Consider the following 13372-nt stretch of genomic DNA (forward strand, 5'->3'; position numbering starts at 1 on the left):
GCTGCTTCAGTTGAAGAAGGCACGTTTTTTGGCATCTCTAGCCGTGCAGCTAACGCGCTCTTTTCATGTTTTTTTTCTTCTTTTTTTTTAAGTTGTATGTCACCTCCCGCAAACAATAAAGACAGCGGCGTCTCAATGCCTCGCCTAACGCTGGTCGCAGAAACAAAGTTTAAACAGTGACAGCCTCTGGAGGAAAATTTAGAGCTGTTCAGAATTTAAAGAAAGATCAAGAAAATAACTCAATTTATGGGGAATCTGTACCTCAAATCGCTTTTTAAAATAAACGGCTTTTTGTAGAACAGACTGTACTTTCGGTTGTTCGATGCATTTTAGCGAAACAAACAGCAAGGTTGCCTAATTTAAATTTCACGACACGATTGGCGAAATAGCCGCTGCATAGTTTTCACCCCGTTTCACCCAGCTCGCACAGATTTGTTGGTCCATGATAAATATTCAACTTCGGAGCCTGCAAAACGCACATGTTCCAGCTCAGCCCACACGTTTTGGAGGGCTTAGAAAATAATTAGGTGACACGTTGGCGACAAAAGCGGTGAAGGGCGAAAGCTTCAGTTCTCATCCATCATGTCCTGTCACTCACCTGCCAAGTGGTGGTGAATCTCTCAAAGGTTCGAAGCAATGTGTAGTAAACGGCTATGGACGTCTCGAAACTTCTAACCATTATTATTCGTTAGTGATAGTCAACCATGACTTGCACTTTTTGAGGACTAGTTATTGTCTGGTTAGTATTAGTAAACACCCCTTCACTAGTAAGTGATGGTTAGTGATAGTCACGATGACCTCCAAATGCATGGGTTCCTATGGGCATCTGCTTAACTATTTTATTATTAGTCGTCAATCATTATCATGAAATTATCTTGAAAATGCCTTAACTCATGTTCCGATATCATCCGATTGCTTTTGATTAAGTATCGATTCAATGGCGATTGGCATATGCTCATATAAGGCATATGCACCCGAAACCCGGACACATTTGCTAACGACAGTATGAGGCATTAAAGGCTTTCGCTATAGCTGAGCTTAGGGCTTGGCGCCTCAATCGACATGACCTGATTAGCATGCTGGTTGGCATTTCGTACCTAAATGTGTTAGGATGTCGAAAACACCAGATCTAGACCGAGAGCGCAGAGAGTATACTTTTCTCTCTATCTATATACTCTGTCCCAAATCAACGACGTAGAGGAATTGGAAAAATCGTTAGCGCCTCCGCCTTGGCACGGCTGCCCTGGCGGCAGCGGTCACGCGTTCTAACTTTGGCATGCACGTGCAAGTGCCTGCATGTTCTTGCTTTGGGATTAATTTTGTGTACGAGCGGTAATTCACGAAGATGATGGCGCACAGCGCGAGAAAATGACTATTTAACACGTACCATGCCGGGTTGCGGTGATGGCTTATTTTCTCAATGCGGCGGATAATGAAGCTTACCTGCGCTCCTTGCGGTCGATTCGAATTATGCTTGCGGCCGTAGCCTATATTTCCGTTACGTGGTTTATTTATTACGACCACATCACATGGCGCGTGACGTCACACTGTGACGACAGCAGAGAGTGGCTTCAGTACTTCAGGGGTCCATACCAAACATCCGCTAGAGCACGATGTTTCGTTAGAATATGGCAAAGTTTGCGCAAACGGATAAGCTATCAATAAAATCTACATTTTACTTTGCTGTGGTTTAGCTATCATTGAGCGATCGCTTCGAGAAGACGAGTCTGAAGACGAGAAGCGGAAGGTGAGGAACTCCGGGACGCATGCGCAGAACACGAGGTCACGCGCCGGCTAATCACATGATAATGATATGGCGCTTCATTACCACAATGTGTCACTGTTTTCCTCAGGATGGACCGCTTAAACCATACGAGATGCTGGTCACGCTGCAATGTATCTGTTTTGTTAGCTCTCGAGAACATTCTAAAAGGTTTTTTTCATTGCCCAATCAAAAACACTCATATTTGATATTTCCCTGAATGGTGGTCAAGATCTCCTAGACGCTGAGGAAGGTGGGACGCTTTTGTAATGGATGATGTGAAGAATACGTTGCAACCTTTCGTGCCAAAGCCTTTTTTTCGTGTAAATTGCTTTGTGTGTTTGATTACGGCTGTTAAGACTGTGCCAGCATAAAGGGGTAAACAAGAAATTTCCTTTTTTTTTTGTCATTCCATCATATGAGGAATACAGTTTTTCTGATCTTTGAACCAGGTTATGTGCGCTTTATTATTCGAATACTTTTCATTGTTTTTCTTTCGTTTTACTCAACAGCTGCCCCGTGGAGCCAGCCGTATTTCAAGGATTCGAGCGAGCCGCCGGTTCCAAGTCTCTGATGGCTCCGTTCCAGGCATTCCGCTTCGCTTCAGACAGCACGGTCAAGTTCCAGATGACCGTGTCTTTCTGCCTGGACGTCTGTCCACCGGTATACGACCCTATACGCATCCTTCATCGGACGAATAAGTTTCACCCAAAAAATGCTAGCATAGTTAGGTGGCAGAGAATTTTTTTTTTTTTTGCAGTGTTGGTTAACCCCTCCCCGACGTGGGAAGTTGGGGAGTTGTGGGGGGAGGGCTTTAAGCACATACTCTCTTTATGTCGAAAGCTTGGAACCAAAGGGGCTTTGTTCTAAGCCACGTAGTATGGCTCATGACGTGTCCCCAGTGTTTTCATTCTCCTGATTGTAAGATTTTTGGTCCTACTCTGCCAATTGGTAGGACTCCCACAAAAGCTGCAGGAGCTCCACTACACCTTTTAGGAGCTAGCCCCTTGGGCTCCAAACTTTTGTCAAAGTGTGTACGAACAAGCACTGGCAGATTGGTTGAACTTTCGGAGCGGAAGAGTGAAATGCTTATTAAAATGTAAGTCACGTCTAGGAGTAAGAACGTAATGCTTTTATCTATATCATGGAACGAAAGGCGACATTCCGCTGTAATTGCGTTCACGGTAAATTTGTAAATCTATCCTTTATCATACGCTTCCGCGTTTTAAAATTTAACTATTCTTTGTATCTATAGGAGTCGTGCTCGTTGGTTTTTGCCTGCATATTTTCATTAACTGCCTTAAGAGCGCTCGATCCTTCAGTATTTATGCCGTCCTTTCAACGCGAAGCAATACTCTCGCACATTCGAAATAAACAAATAAATATGAGAATACAGGTTATGCTTTCAAGGTGAACGCTCCTGGGCAGTGTCTTTAGCTTAATATAAAAGGCTTTCACTGTGTGTATCTTTCATATATTTTAACATTGTTTGTGACAGCTTTTTGTCATTCATTTATTTTTCACCCCGTTCAATTTTTCAGCCCAAATGCGGCAACGACGAACAGCAGCAACACTCGGCCACCGAAGGCCGCTCCGGTCGGCGGCGCCGCTCGGCCAGCGCCGACACCCACGCACTGGACCTGCAGGCGGGAGACGTGGTCACTGACGTCACCATGGAGACGGCGTTGTTCGTCGTCCACAACCTGACCCCTTCGCCGCAGGCGTCCTTCGACGCGGGCAGCTTTGGAAGGGACACCAAAGGTCAGCCTCCCAGAAGGCGAAGATCTTTAATGCAAGAGATACTTGAAGACGGTGGGTCACGCACGTAGCGAGGAACACGTAATAGAGCAAAGGGCGCGACGTCACGCATCTCGCGAAACTCGGACAGCGAGAGGAGTTTCGTTGATTGGTGCGCGGTTTTGGTCGCTATTTTTAGGCTCCTTATATTTAGCTCCTTATATTCAGCTCCTTATATCAGGCTCCTTATATCAGGCTCCCTATATTCGGCTCCTTATATTAGGCTCCTTATATTCGGCTCCTTATATTCGGCTCCTTATATCAGGCTCCTTATATCAGGTTCCTTATATCAGGCTCCTTATATTAGACTCCTTATATTAGGCTCCTTATATTAGGCTCCTAATGTTGGGCTCCTTATGTTAGGATCCTCTTATTAGGCTCCTCATATCAGGCTGCTCTTATTAGGATCCTGTTATTAGGCTCCTCAGCTATAGGTCGCGCACTCACCTTTAACAAACTTGAGTACACTCGTTCGCTCCTCAGTCAATGCCGGTAACAAGGAATGGAAGAGATCGAATGTGAGATCGAATTCTGATGCTTACGCTCATGAAAACTCGAGCAGTAGCAAAAAAAAGAAGGAAACAGTTGCTAATAGCCACATTTATTAGGCTTACAATTTCCCGTGATTTCCGCCCAACGTTTTGCAAAACTGTGGAAGAAGAAAAGTATTAGCTTTGTGTTTCCGCTACCAAGCGGAGCTTACTTCTCATACGGGTTTTGAGGTCACTTAAAGATTCTTTAACAGAGGCATAGTTTAATCGAGGGTAGTGGTAGAAGGCTTTTACTTTCTCCGTAATCAGTGGCAAATATATAAGAGGAAGGGTTGAGGGAGAAAGTTAGTCAGGAAATTTCTGTGGGAAAACAATGACTAATTCAAATTTTTTTTCGGTGCTGTGGGACACGATTACAGCGTGTAAACGGGACTGCCCTCTCCGAGAAATGTTCATAAATCCGCCAGCTGTCCATGCTTGTAATAATGGTAATGAATCAGTTTCAGTCCCGAGAGAAAGCTTAGGCAACTATACTTATTTATGTTAATTCTAGAGTTGCACTTAGTTCTTTAGGAATCAGCGAAACGTCGTCTGTAGTGAACGAACATTGCGAAGACAGACAAACACTCGCGAAGCAAAAAAATAAAAATGTGAAAGACCGTCTGACATTCCATATTGCTCACTTGTTCGCAATGAAAGCGAAGGAGCGGTGTCGTGTTCATTACATAATTACATAATTTTATTACCATTCATCAATACAGGGTACATTCCCAATTCATGTAACATGTAACATGCAAAGGCCCATTGATTGCTTGTGAATTTCGGATAGATTTTCACGTTCTCTTTAAGAGCTCTGTGTATGCGTTCGTGTGCTTCGGATAGGAGCGATTTTTGCAGCTTGTATGTGCAATTATACGGTATAAAGAGATACGATCCACTTTTTTGTGGCGATGATTGTACTCAGTCATCGATATGTAGTGGGCAGTTTTACTTTTGACGCTCACAAAAGGCGTTCGCCTCTGCAAGTTTTATAGACGTGTCGTTTTGGTGCTTTGCAATACATCTACGCTTTGTTTGTAGTCTCCACACTCCCAAGTCCGTAGCAGTCTCAGTTGAGAGCACGTCATCCTTTAGTTGACACCAGGATTTCTGGACCATATCAACATGTCTTCAAATGACAGCAGTTCGCTCTTGTGCTTTGTTTTATAAAACAGGCGTGAACGTAAATAATTACAGTTGGTTAAGGTTTTCCTATTTTGCGTAATTTCAGTAGATGCGTGTCAAAATGAAGCGAAAGAATTGCGTTGAATTCGACCGCATGTCGGCCAGTCTGCGCGCGATATATTAACGTATACGTTAGCTTCACTGCGGTCGATGCGGGCGCAATTTATAAATTGTCCTGAACGGGAGGAACGTTTTTCGTTCTTTTTCCCGTCCTTCGCTTCTGAATGAGCATTACTTTATCGACGTCCGTATATTACACCAACGTTTTCGGAGAATATATATGTTTTAAAAGCGAGTATAGAAGGAAATTCACCAACCAAGCTCTAGATGGGGACGTACGCCCCGAACAGTAACGAGAGAACGAGAAGAATAGAAAAAAAAAATGTGAGCAGTGAGGGCGCAGAGAACGGATGGCAAGAGTGGCCACACTCTGTCACTGGAAGAGTCATGCATTATTCAGTCTCGCCGCACTGCGCTCCCCACCGCGAAGAACCAAGGCGCGCGCTCCCAAGCGCATAGCCGAGCCGCGCGAACGAGGGCGTCATTTATATCGGTTTGCCCGTCGAAGGAATCGCACCAAGCAGACAAATGAAGCGCCGCAGCAAGAAAAGACAACGCGACGGAAGGTCTGCATTCGATGCGCGCTGAGAAAGCAAAGGAGCTCCGTAACCAACGCGGACGCCACCATCTATCTGGAGCAGGTTCCTTACGTTTCTTTAGCTCGCTGCCTGTGGATGGGAACGGTTTTTCTTCTGCGCGGGGCAGTGGTCAGAAGGAAATGGCTTTCAGCTGAGTAACTGCGCTTATTCAAAATGCCTAAACTTCCTCACATCTCTTCGATATCTTTGTTAAAGAGTTTTGTATTAACAAGCCTTTCATTTTTGTGAGCCATATTGAAATACCTCGACTCATGTAATCAGCCTTAGCATCCGTAATGAAATTGTGATCGTCATTTTTATTAGCAAATATTCTTATGTGACTGAAACGTGGAGGCTAACTTAGAGAGTTCTACTTAAGTTGAGGACAACCAAGAGGGCTATGGAACGAAAAATGGTAGGAGTAACATTAAGAGATAGGAAGCGTGCAAAGTGGGGCAAAGAAATAACTCGTTACCGACATTCTAGTGGAAATTAAGAAGAAGAAATGGGCATGGGCAAAACATGTAGTGCGAAGAGACGATAACCGATGGTCGCTTAGGGTAACAAACTGGATTCCAAGTGAAGGGAAGCGTAGCAGGGGGCGGCAGAAAGTTAGGTGGGCGGATGAGGTTAAGAAGTTCGCAGGGGTCAAGTGGATGCAGCTAGCACAGAACCGGGTTAAGTGGAGAAATATGGGAGAGGCCTTCGCCCTGCAGTGGGTATAGTCAGGTTGCTGCTGCTGATGATGATGATTCTTTTGCGATTAACCGAATTACTTACTACAAAGTAGTCCACATGATTTCAAACCTTGAATGCGCCGAGTCGCGAGGCACACAACATGTATTTGGAACCCTGAATTGTGGAGAGATTAAAACCGACTTGAATGCTAAGCTTCTTTAGATAGATGTCAAAACAATTTCGCACTCACAGGTGTGAACAGGGGCTAAAGTTAATTGAAGCAAATTTCTACGTTCCAGAAAATAAATTTTGAAGTTTGATGGACGCCCTCTGCGGAATACACCGCGACCACTGAAACAGCGAAGCAGCCCCCTAATGTTGCAGCCCCCAATGGTACAATGTTGCGTGTTCCACCGATTCGCCTCTCCGCTGTTCTTTGGCCAGCTGTAAGGCTAATTAAGCTTGTCATGTGTATATTTATTTTTAGTGACCCTGTGATAACATTCACGTTGACATTGATGTCACGTCTACAAATATGCAGATGTCCTCTCACTGCCCCATTTCTCTTCGCCATTTCTTCCTCGCATATTTACAGGCGTCTCGCAGAATAGGATGCCCCGCAACGCCGTGTGCCTGACGCGCCCTGTGGTCTACACACTCGCGAGCTTGATCGGCGTCGTCCAAGCGCTCATCCTCGGCTCCTGCTGCATGCTGCTCTTCGTCAACCGGAAGTGGCGACTTACGCGAAAGCGCCTGGCAGCCATGCACGCGTCTAGCAGCCGCGCTTCCGTCTCCAGCAAGTCGGAACTCTTCCTCAGGACGTAGTAGCGACGGCTCGTCACCTCTTTATCATCCGCCCTGGACTCCACCGACCACCACTGTTAAAAGAAAGTGTACGAGGTGGTCGTTTTGGGGGCGATCCTGCCATTTTGTTTTTTGAAAGCGTAAATGAAAGCGAGTGAATACGATGCAGCCGCTCCGCTCGGCGGAACCGGCTGTCCCGGAAATGGTGCAGTGGCGTCGCCGCTCGCCAGTCGAGAGAAGCTTAATAGCAGGCAGAAGTCATGAAACACTGTCCCGTTAGCGTCCGAGTATTTTATTAGCGCAATTTGTTCGACACTGAAACATTGTAGAATATTGATCGTTCGGTTCCAATAATCACGAGATTGCAGCAGTTTGCTCGCCTGTTCTCGTCCTTCGCGCTGGATGTCACTGGAGCCATGGTCGAGTGGTCGTCTCGTCATCCTCGTCTTCGAGGGCCAGTACTTTTAGAAGTTAAAAAACGCTGCAGCCAATTAAAAGCAAGGCCGTCAACCTAAGTTTTTTTTTCTCGTTTTTCTCATAAACAAAGCGGCAGGAAATTCGTTCCTTAACGCATATAGACTGCCATAAGCCATTGTCCATTTTTCTGTGTAAAGCTCGCAGAATGCATCCGACGCACGTGATGATTCGATGTTATCAAAACGTGCCCGATCCATTTCGTTCGGAATCTGGGGAGACCTTCTAAGCTTTAAGTTGCTCCGTGCACTGTATGCAAAAGTGCAACTTGCTGCAAAAGACGATTCAACTCTTCATAGGAAGTGCATTAACAAAATGGCAGCCCCTGAGTAGACAGAAAATGTTGAACAGTATTAGAAACTGCGCTCTATCGTATTTTTTGGCCTGCCAAATATGTTACTGGGTAGGTAAGTCTTATAGGCTTAGCGAACAGCCTTCATATAGACGCTTGTAGGCAGGAGACCTCTTAGCTTCAATGGTCTGTAAACGGAGAACTGAATGAACTGTTGTGCACTGGTACCCTCGCGCCTTAGCCGCTCGGGGCAGGTATCGAATGTCAGTAAAATTCCTTATGCTCACTTTGTTCCTGCCAAGTGTATATTCGACATGCATGCTGAATTCCGTATGTGACTTCTTGCCATCCGTTTACGTTTTACTGGATATATTAGGCTATGCAGGCAGTTAATTCGCCTGGCCGTCCATTCAATAATTATGTGCGCAGTTACAAAAAGATCAGTACTTTTTATCGAGTTTCTTCACTAAAAAGATACTATTCGTTTAGCGGAAACAAAAATGATGTGATAGCTCAATTTTTTTTTTCTTTCATACTTTGCAGAAACATTAGACACGCACAGGCGCAATAAACGTACTAAATATTCATACATGTCTCACAACTTCCTGGGCGCGATGACATTCTGATAGCGAGCATTAACTGCACATATTATGAGGATGAAGTAATGAGTCATAAATTCTGAGAAACAAACTGCTTTATTGAACTCACTCTGTAATTTAAGGAAGCCGGCTTTGTCGTAACATGTACAGGCGATGTTTATTACGCTGGTGTGAGATACTTCTCTTTGTCTCCCGCCAGTTTTGAATGAGTGAGAGAAAGTGTGCGAATAGGTTCAGCACGTTGCTGTTCAAGTATTTGTTTTCTTGGGAAATGTAAAAGATCGAGAACCTGGTGACAACCTTCCAAGGACCAGATTTCCCTTATGTCGTGGAATAGTATGAGTTTCATTTCTCAGATGTTTCAATGACACGAATGCGTGATGTCGTGGTGGTAGCAGCATTGCACATAATCTGCGTAGCACTTGAAACGAGCGCCAACCGGAAACCGGTGTATCAGGAAACAATATTCTCTAAAGTCATCATAAAAATTATATGTTACCATGCGGGCAGCGACTCTCTGAATTACAAAACAATCTGCATTAACTCTGTTCTTTACGCGTCGAGCGAACGGCTCCTGCTTTCACATGGCAGTCATACTCATAGCTCACAATCTGTTTGTTTTTGCATAATTTCTGCTGTTATGTGTTCGGTTGTGTTTGCTTTGTCATATTTCATTATTTTTTCGTGCTACACTTTTCTCTTTTATCCTAAACTATCTGCAGTTTCGTTAGCTTGCTGTGTATATATTAGCTGTGGAGGCCTATGCATTAGTAAACTGGTGTGAATTTTGGTGCTCATCGTGTAGAGGATGCCTGCGACTGCATGCTGAAATGGGTGTACACTTGGTGCTTTTTGTTATTGCATATATATTTTTGTGAAAATGTGTGTGTATGTAGGGAGTTTCATGGTCAGATACACCCTCTTAGATGTGAGCATGCGGTTCTGCTGACTTTATTGAACTGCAGTACCCAGCAGAATGCCATGCTCGCGCTATTTTGTTCAAAATGGTGCATGAGCAAAAAATTACAAAAATTGTAGAAATACAAAAAGGTTTGTGATGCGATAAAATAGATTTTCAACACGACGTTGTCAGACCATTTAATGATGAAATCTCGCACTCAACACTTATCCTTAGAGTTACAAAGCTGTGGTTGCTTTTATTGTCTCCATATGTGCTTACTAATAGCTGCTTACATTATGGGCACCATCGCAACGCGCCGACAGCTATAGGGGATAGCGAGAAATGCTTTGTGACAGTTGAACGCGGAGTAAAATACGTATGTCGACTTCAGCCTTGTTTCTCTTTTTTTTTTCTCTTATTTTTTTTTTTTGGTAGCGTCTATTCATTTGCGTGTTTTTGTTCAGCTATATTTCCTAGCATGTGTTTGGTTTGTTGCATGATTTTGACCACGAAATACTCACTGCTGTTAAATGTCAGCATATATCCCCTTTTTGTTTTTGAACATGTTCCCGGTTGGCTTTCTACATCCTGATCGGACGAAAGTGTAGACATCAGATTCTGGAGCCGTTCAGTAGCATTTCTCCTGCAGTGATGGGTGCAGATTCCGAATGGAAAATAATAGTTCCTAAACTAGGATACTTGTAGGTGTCTCGAGGGTGCGACCGCAGCGCCGAACACAACTTGAACAAAGGCTCACACCGGGGTAGAACGTTCTGTGTCATGTTCGCTGAATTACATGGTGACCGTAGCCAGGCGTCTACCTGGCCTTTCTCAACCCTGAGAGGGCCCAGTTTGTTTTTGCGTGAGAAAATGCTAGTGCGAATGTGTGTGTCTGTGTATCTGTGTGGCCATTTATCGCGCACAAAAGGGTCGCGTTATGTCTTTCTGGTTTCACATCTTTAAAGGACAAGACTTCAAGAAAGTCACTGTACTCTATTCCCAAGGGTTTAACACTCGCGTGTAACCAGCTGGCGCTAATCTTAGTGACGACACTACTGTAGGAGGAAATAGAACATTCTAGTATAAGGTTCACCGGGCTGTCCCTACAGTCACCTTCTAATTTCCGGGGGCTAACAGCGCATGCGTGCAGAGCAAGCGGTAAGTTAACACTCGACATTAGCGGTAAAGGCATATATGGTGCACCGTAAAACGATGATAAAGGTGCACGTGTACTACGCTAAAGGCCCTGATGTACGAGTGACAACTAAGACATAATGAAGTGATGGGTGTTGGAGTTAACGAAGAGGCACCTGTGTTGTGCAGTTGCACTCTTTTTGAGACAGGAAGATACAAGTAGACGGACACAAAGTTGCAGGGCTCACAGACACCAGCAGCATGGTTGAAACCGAGGAACTCTTTTCTGGTTTTACTCGCTTTCATGCAGCAGTACTGGGATATACAAATATGTTTTGAATCCTGGTAGCTATTCAACAAGGCAGCTATGAAGATTTCACGGATATGTGTAAAACCGGCTGTGGTAGACCTATATCCAGAAGAGGAAATGATGTACGTGTGGATGTTTCTTTTTTTTTTTTATTCTCGCCGTGGTCTTTCGTGCCAAATAAACTTCACAATCTTTTTCGTGGAACGGGTTGGCCACTAGATGCCGAGTACGCATCGAGTTTTTTCGGCCATATCGAGCGCATCCTGGTTGGGGGATTGTTTGCGTTGTTGCTTATGCTACTTGTAACATCTCTCGCGTTGCTGCTTCGAATCCTTCATAAAACCAACCAGGGCAAGGCGTGTCTGTCATCTTTTTATGTGTAGTGTTTTCTTGTATCCAGACACAGCACTGGTTTGACAAATCGTCGGAGCCGATCCGGGCTTCCATTGAGGTTTCTTTAACCGGTGTTGCGTCTGTACAGTGGGGCTATTCCTCGGTGCTCGTGAACTTCGCCATTCTTTTCCTCCTGCTCACAAGATTGAGTGACCTAAGAAGGTGTTAGAAAGACGGCACGATGTCAATGCGAAGGTTAGAGATCTTCATTACATGATGCGTGCTCAGATGGGTGCTTGTTGCAGACGATTGTATGGGGTTGCTGTCCTGTTCGATCTCTTTTCTTCTTATTTGTAGCCATGAGAAAACAGCACCCATCGATGTGAGTGAAGTGCTGTTCATTTCAGACCTTTATTATTTGAGGTGTAGTAACCCCACTTCTTACATGTAGAAAGTGTGGGAGTGCTAAAAAGAGCAGTTCCAGTGAAAATCTTTGTTCAAAAGGAACACAAGTGCTCTGCGCTTAGTGGACCCTGCGAGAGCAGGAAAGATAAAGTTGGCAGTGCTCTTACGATTGCATTGCAAATGATTGCGCGGCTACTCTCGCATTTGTCTTGGCTGTCTGATGTCGTGAGTGCCACTCGTACACTGTTGTGTTACATGAGTTCTTGACATCCGCATACCCATATAGCGGAAAAGCGAGTTTCTTTTTTCACCAACTTTTTCTTTGTGATTTCCCGACCTCGGAGCGTTGCTTTTGGTCGCGAGTTACTGTCGCAGGCAGCTAGTTTTTGACGTTGAATACTGTTGTCTTTGTTTTACGTTAGGTTGTGTATTGCGTCCATGTTTGTCTTCCGCGAAGATGTATTTGTTTTGTGGCAGTGCTTTGAAAACAGAAAACTTCAGTGTGCTTGACCGGCGAGCAAGCCACTTTCTCATCCTTGTTTTTTGTGCGTGTCTGTCTGTCTTCTAGTATTGTCTATACAACGCGAGCAGCATGGATTTTTCCTAATGATTTCATACTCAATGCTTACCGACATGAAAATGAAGGGATCCTGTTCCCTTATGTGTTTGCTGAAGCTGTACCTTTAGCTTCTGTGTCGCCGGTGTGTTTAGTTTATTTTTCATTATTATTATCTCTGAGTTGTTTTTGCGTGCTATTTTGTAAGCAAAAGAGTGCAATAAAATGCCCCATACCATCTTGGAATATCTGCGTCTTTTTCCTCGCGGAAGATGCTACCTGACCCTATAAGTGTAAGGGTTGCAAAGCGCTATAGGTAAACAGACGCCTAAATTGGAAACTGAGAGGAAGTGTTTATAGCCTTAACTGCTATACAGCTAAAAGAAACAGATGTTGGCAACAACTGCGTATGGCGCTCAGGTATTGCTGTGATCACCAACCACTGTAGATAGCACACTGACCTTTAGAACGCAGCTGTTATTCTCCATAACTACAGCGCAAACTACATTACGTTTCCCTCTATCGATTGACACCAATCATTAACCTCTACCGCATCTCAATTACAACTGCTGCGGACACGATTTTGCGGACGCATTCTGCGTACTGAAATCTGTGAACATAGCGAAGTATTGTTTTCGCATTAACATTCGAACATTATATTATATGTGTTGTGTACTTCCTCGTCCGTCGCCTCTGTTCGCGCTGCATATTTCCTGAAGATGAACATAACCGAACTAGCCCAACTTGCCATCCTGCTGCAACGTCTTATCGTCTCCAGGAAATAGGTACGACTATTATTTTAGGCCGCTAAAGACGGCGCGCTTGGCTTCAGCATCGACTTGATCAGTACCACGGAGCCCGCAGTTTCAAGGAATCATTGCAACAGTACCATGTGGCTTTGGGAACAGGAAAATGTAAGGAGCTTAAGGATGTTTAATACCAAAGAATGCATGGCAGTAGGTGTGGCGTAGAAA

The 13372-nt window shown here is 44.5% G+C and overlaps 1 protein-coding gene across 4 annotated transcripts in view; it reads left to right on the plus strand.

Moving 5' to 3' along the window:
- Nucleotides 1-12634, plus strand: part of LOC146182143 (uncharacterized) — a 269793-nt gene extending 257159 nt beyond the window's left edge. For 3 of the 4 annotated variants that reach the window (XM_084577157.1, XM_084577159.1, XM_084577158.1), the window contains 3 exons: nt 2275-2425; nt 3304-3574; nt 7186-12634. In XM_084577157.1, coding sequence (XP_084433283.1) covers nt 2275-2425; nt 3304-3574; nt 7186-7415 — 652 coding nt within the window. In that variant the 3' untranslated portion in view covers nt 7416-12634. The remainder of the gene's footprint in view (nt 1-2274; nt 2426-3303; nt 3575-7185) is intronic. The other variant, XM_084577160.1, reaches the window with a different exon arrangement.
- Nucleotides 12635-13372: the final 738 nt, after the last annotated feature.

Source organism: Amblyomma maculatum, chromosome 8, assembly GCF_055883805.1.
Source record: "Amblyomma maculatum isolate TAMU_Amacu chromosome 8, ASM5588380v1, whole genome shotgun sequence".
NCBI lineage: Eukaryota > Metazoa > Arthropoda > Arachnida > Ixodida > Ixodidae > Amblyomma > Amblyomma maculatum.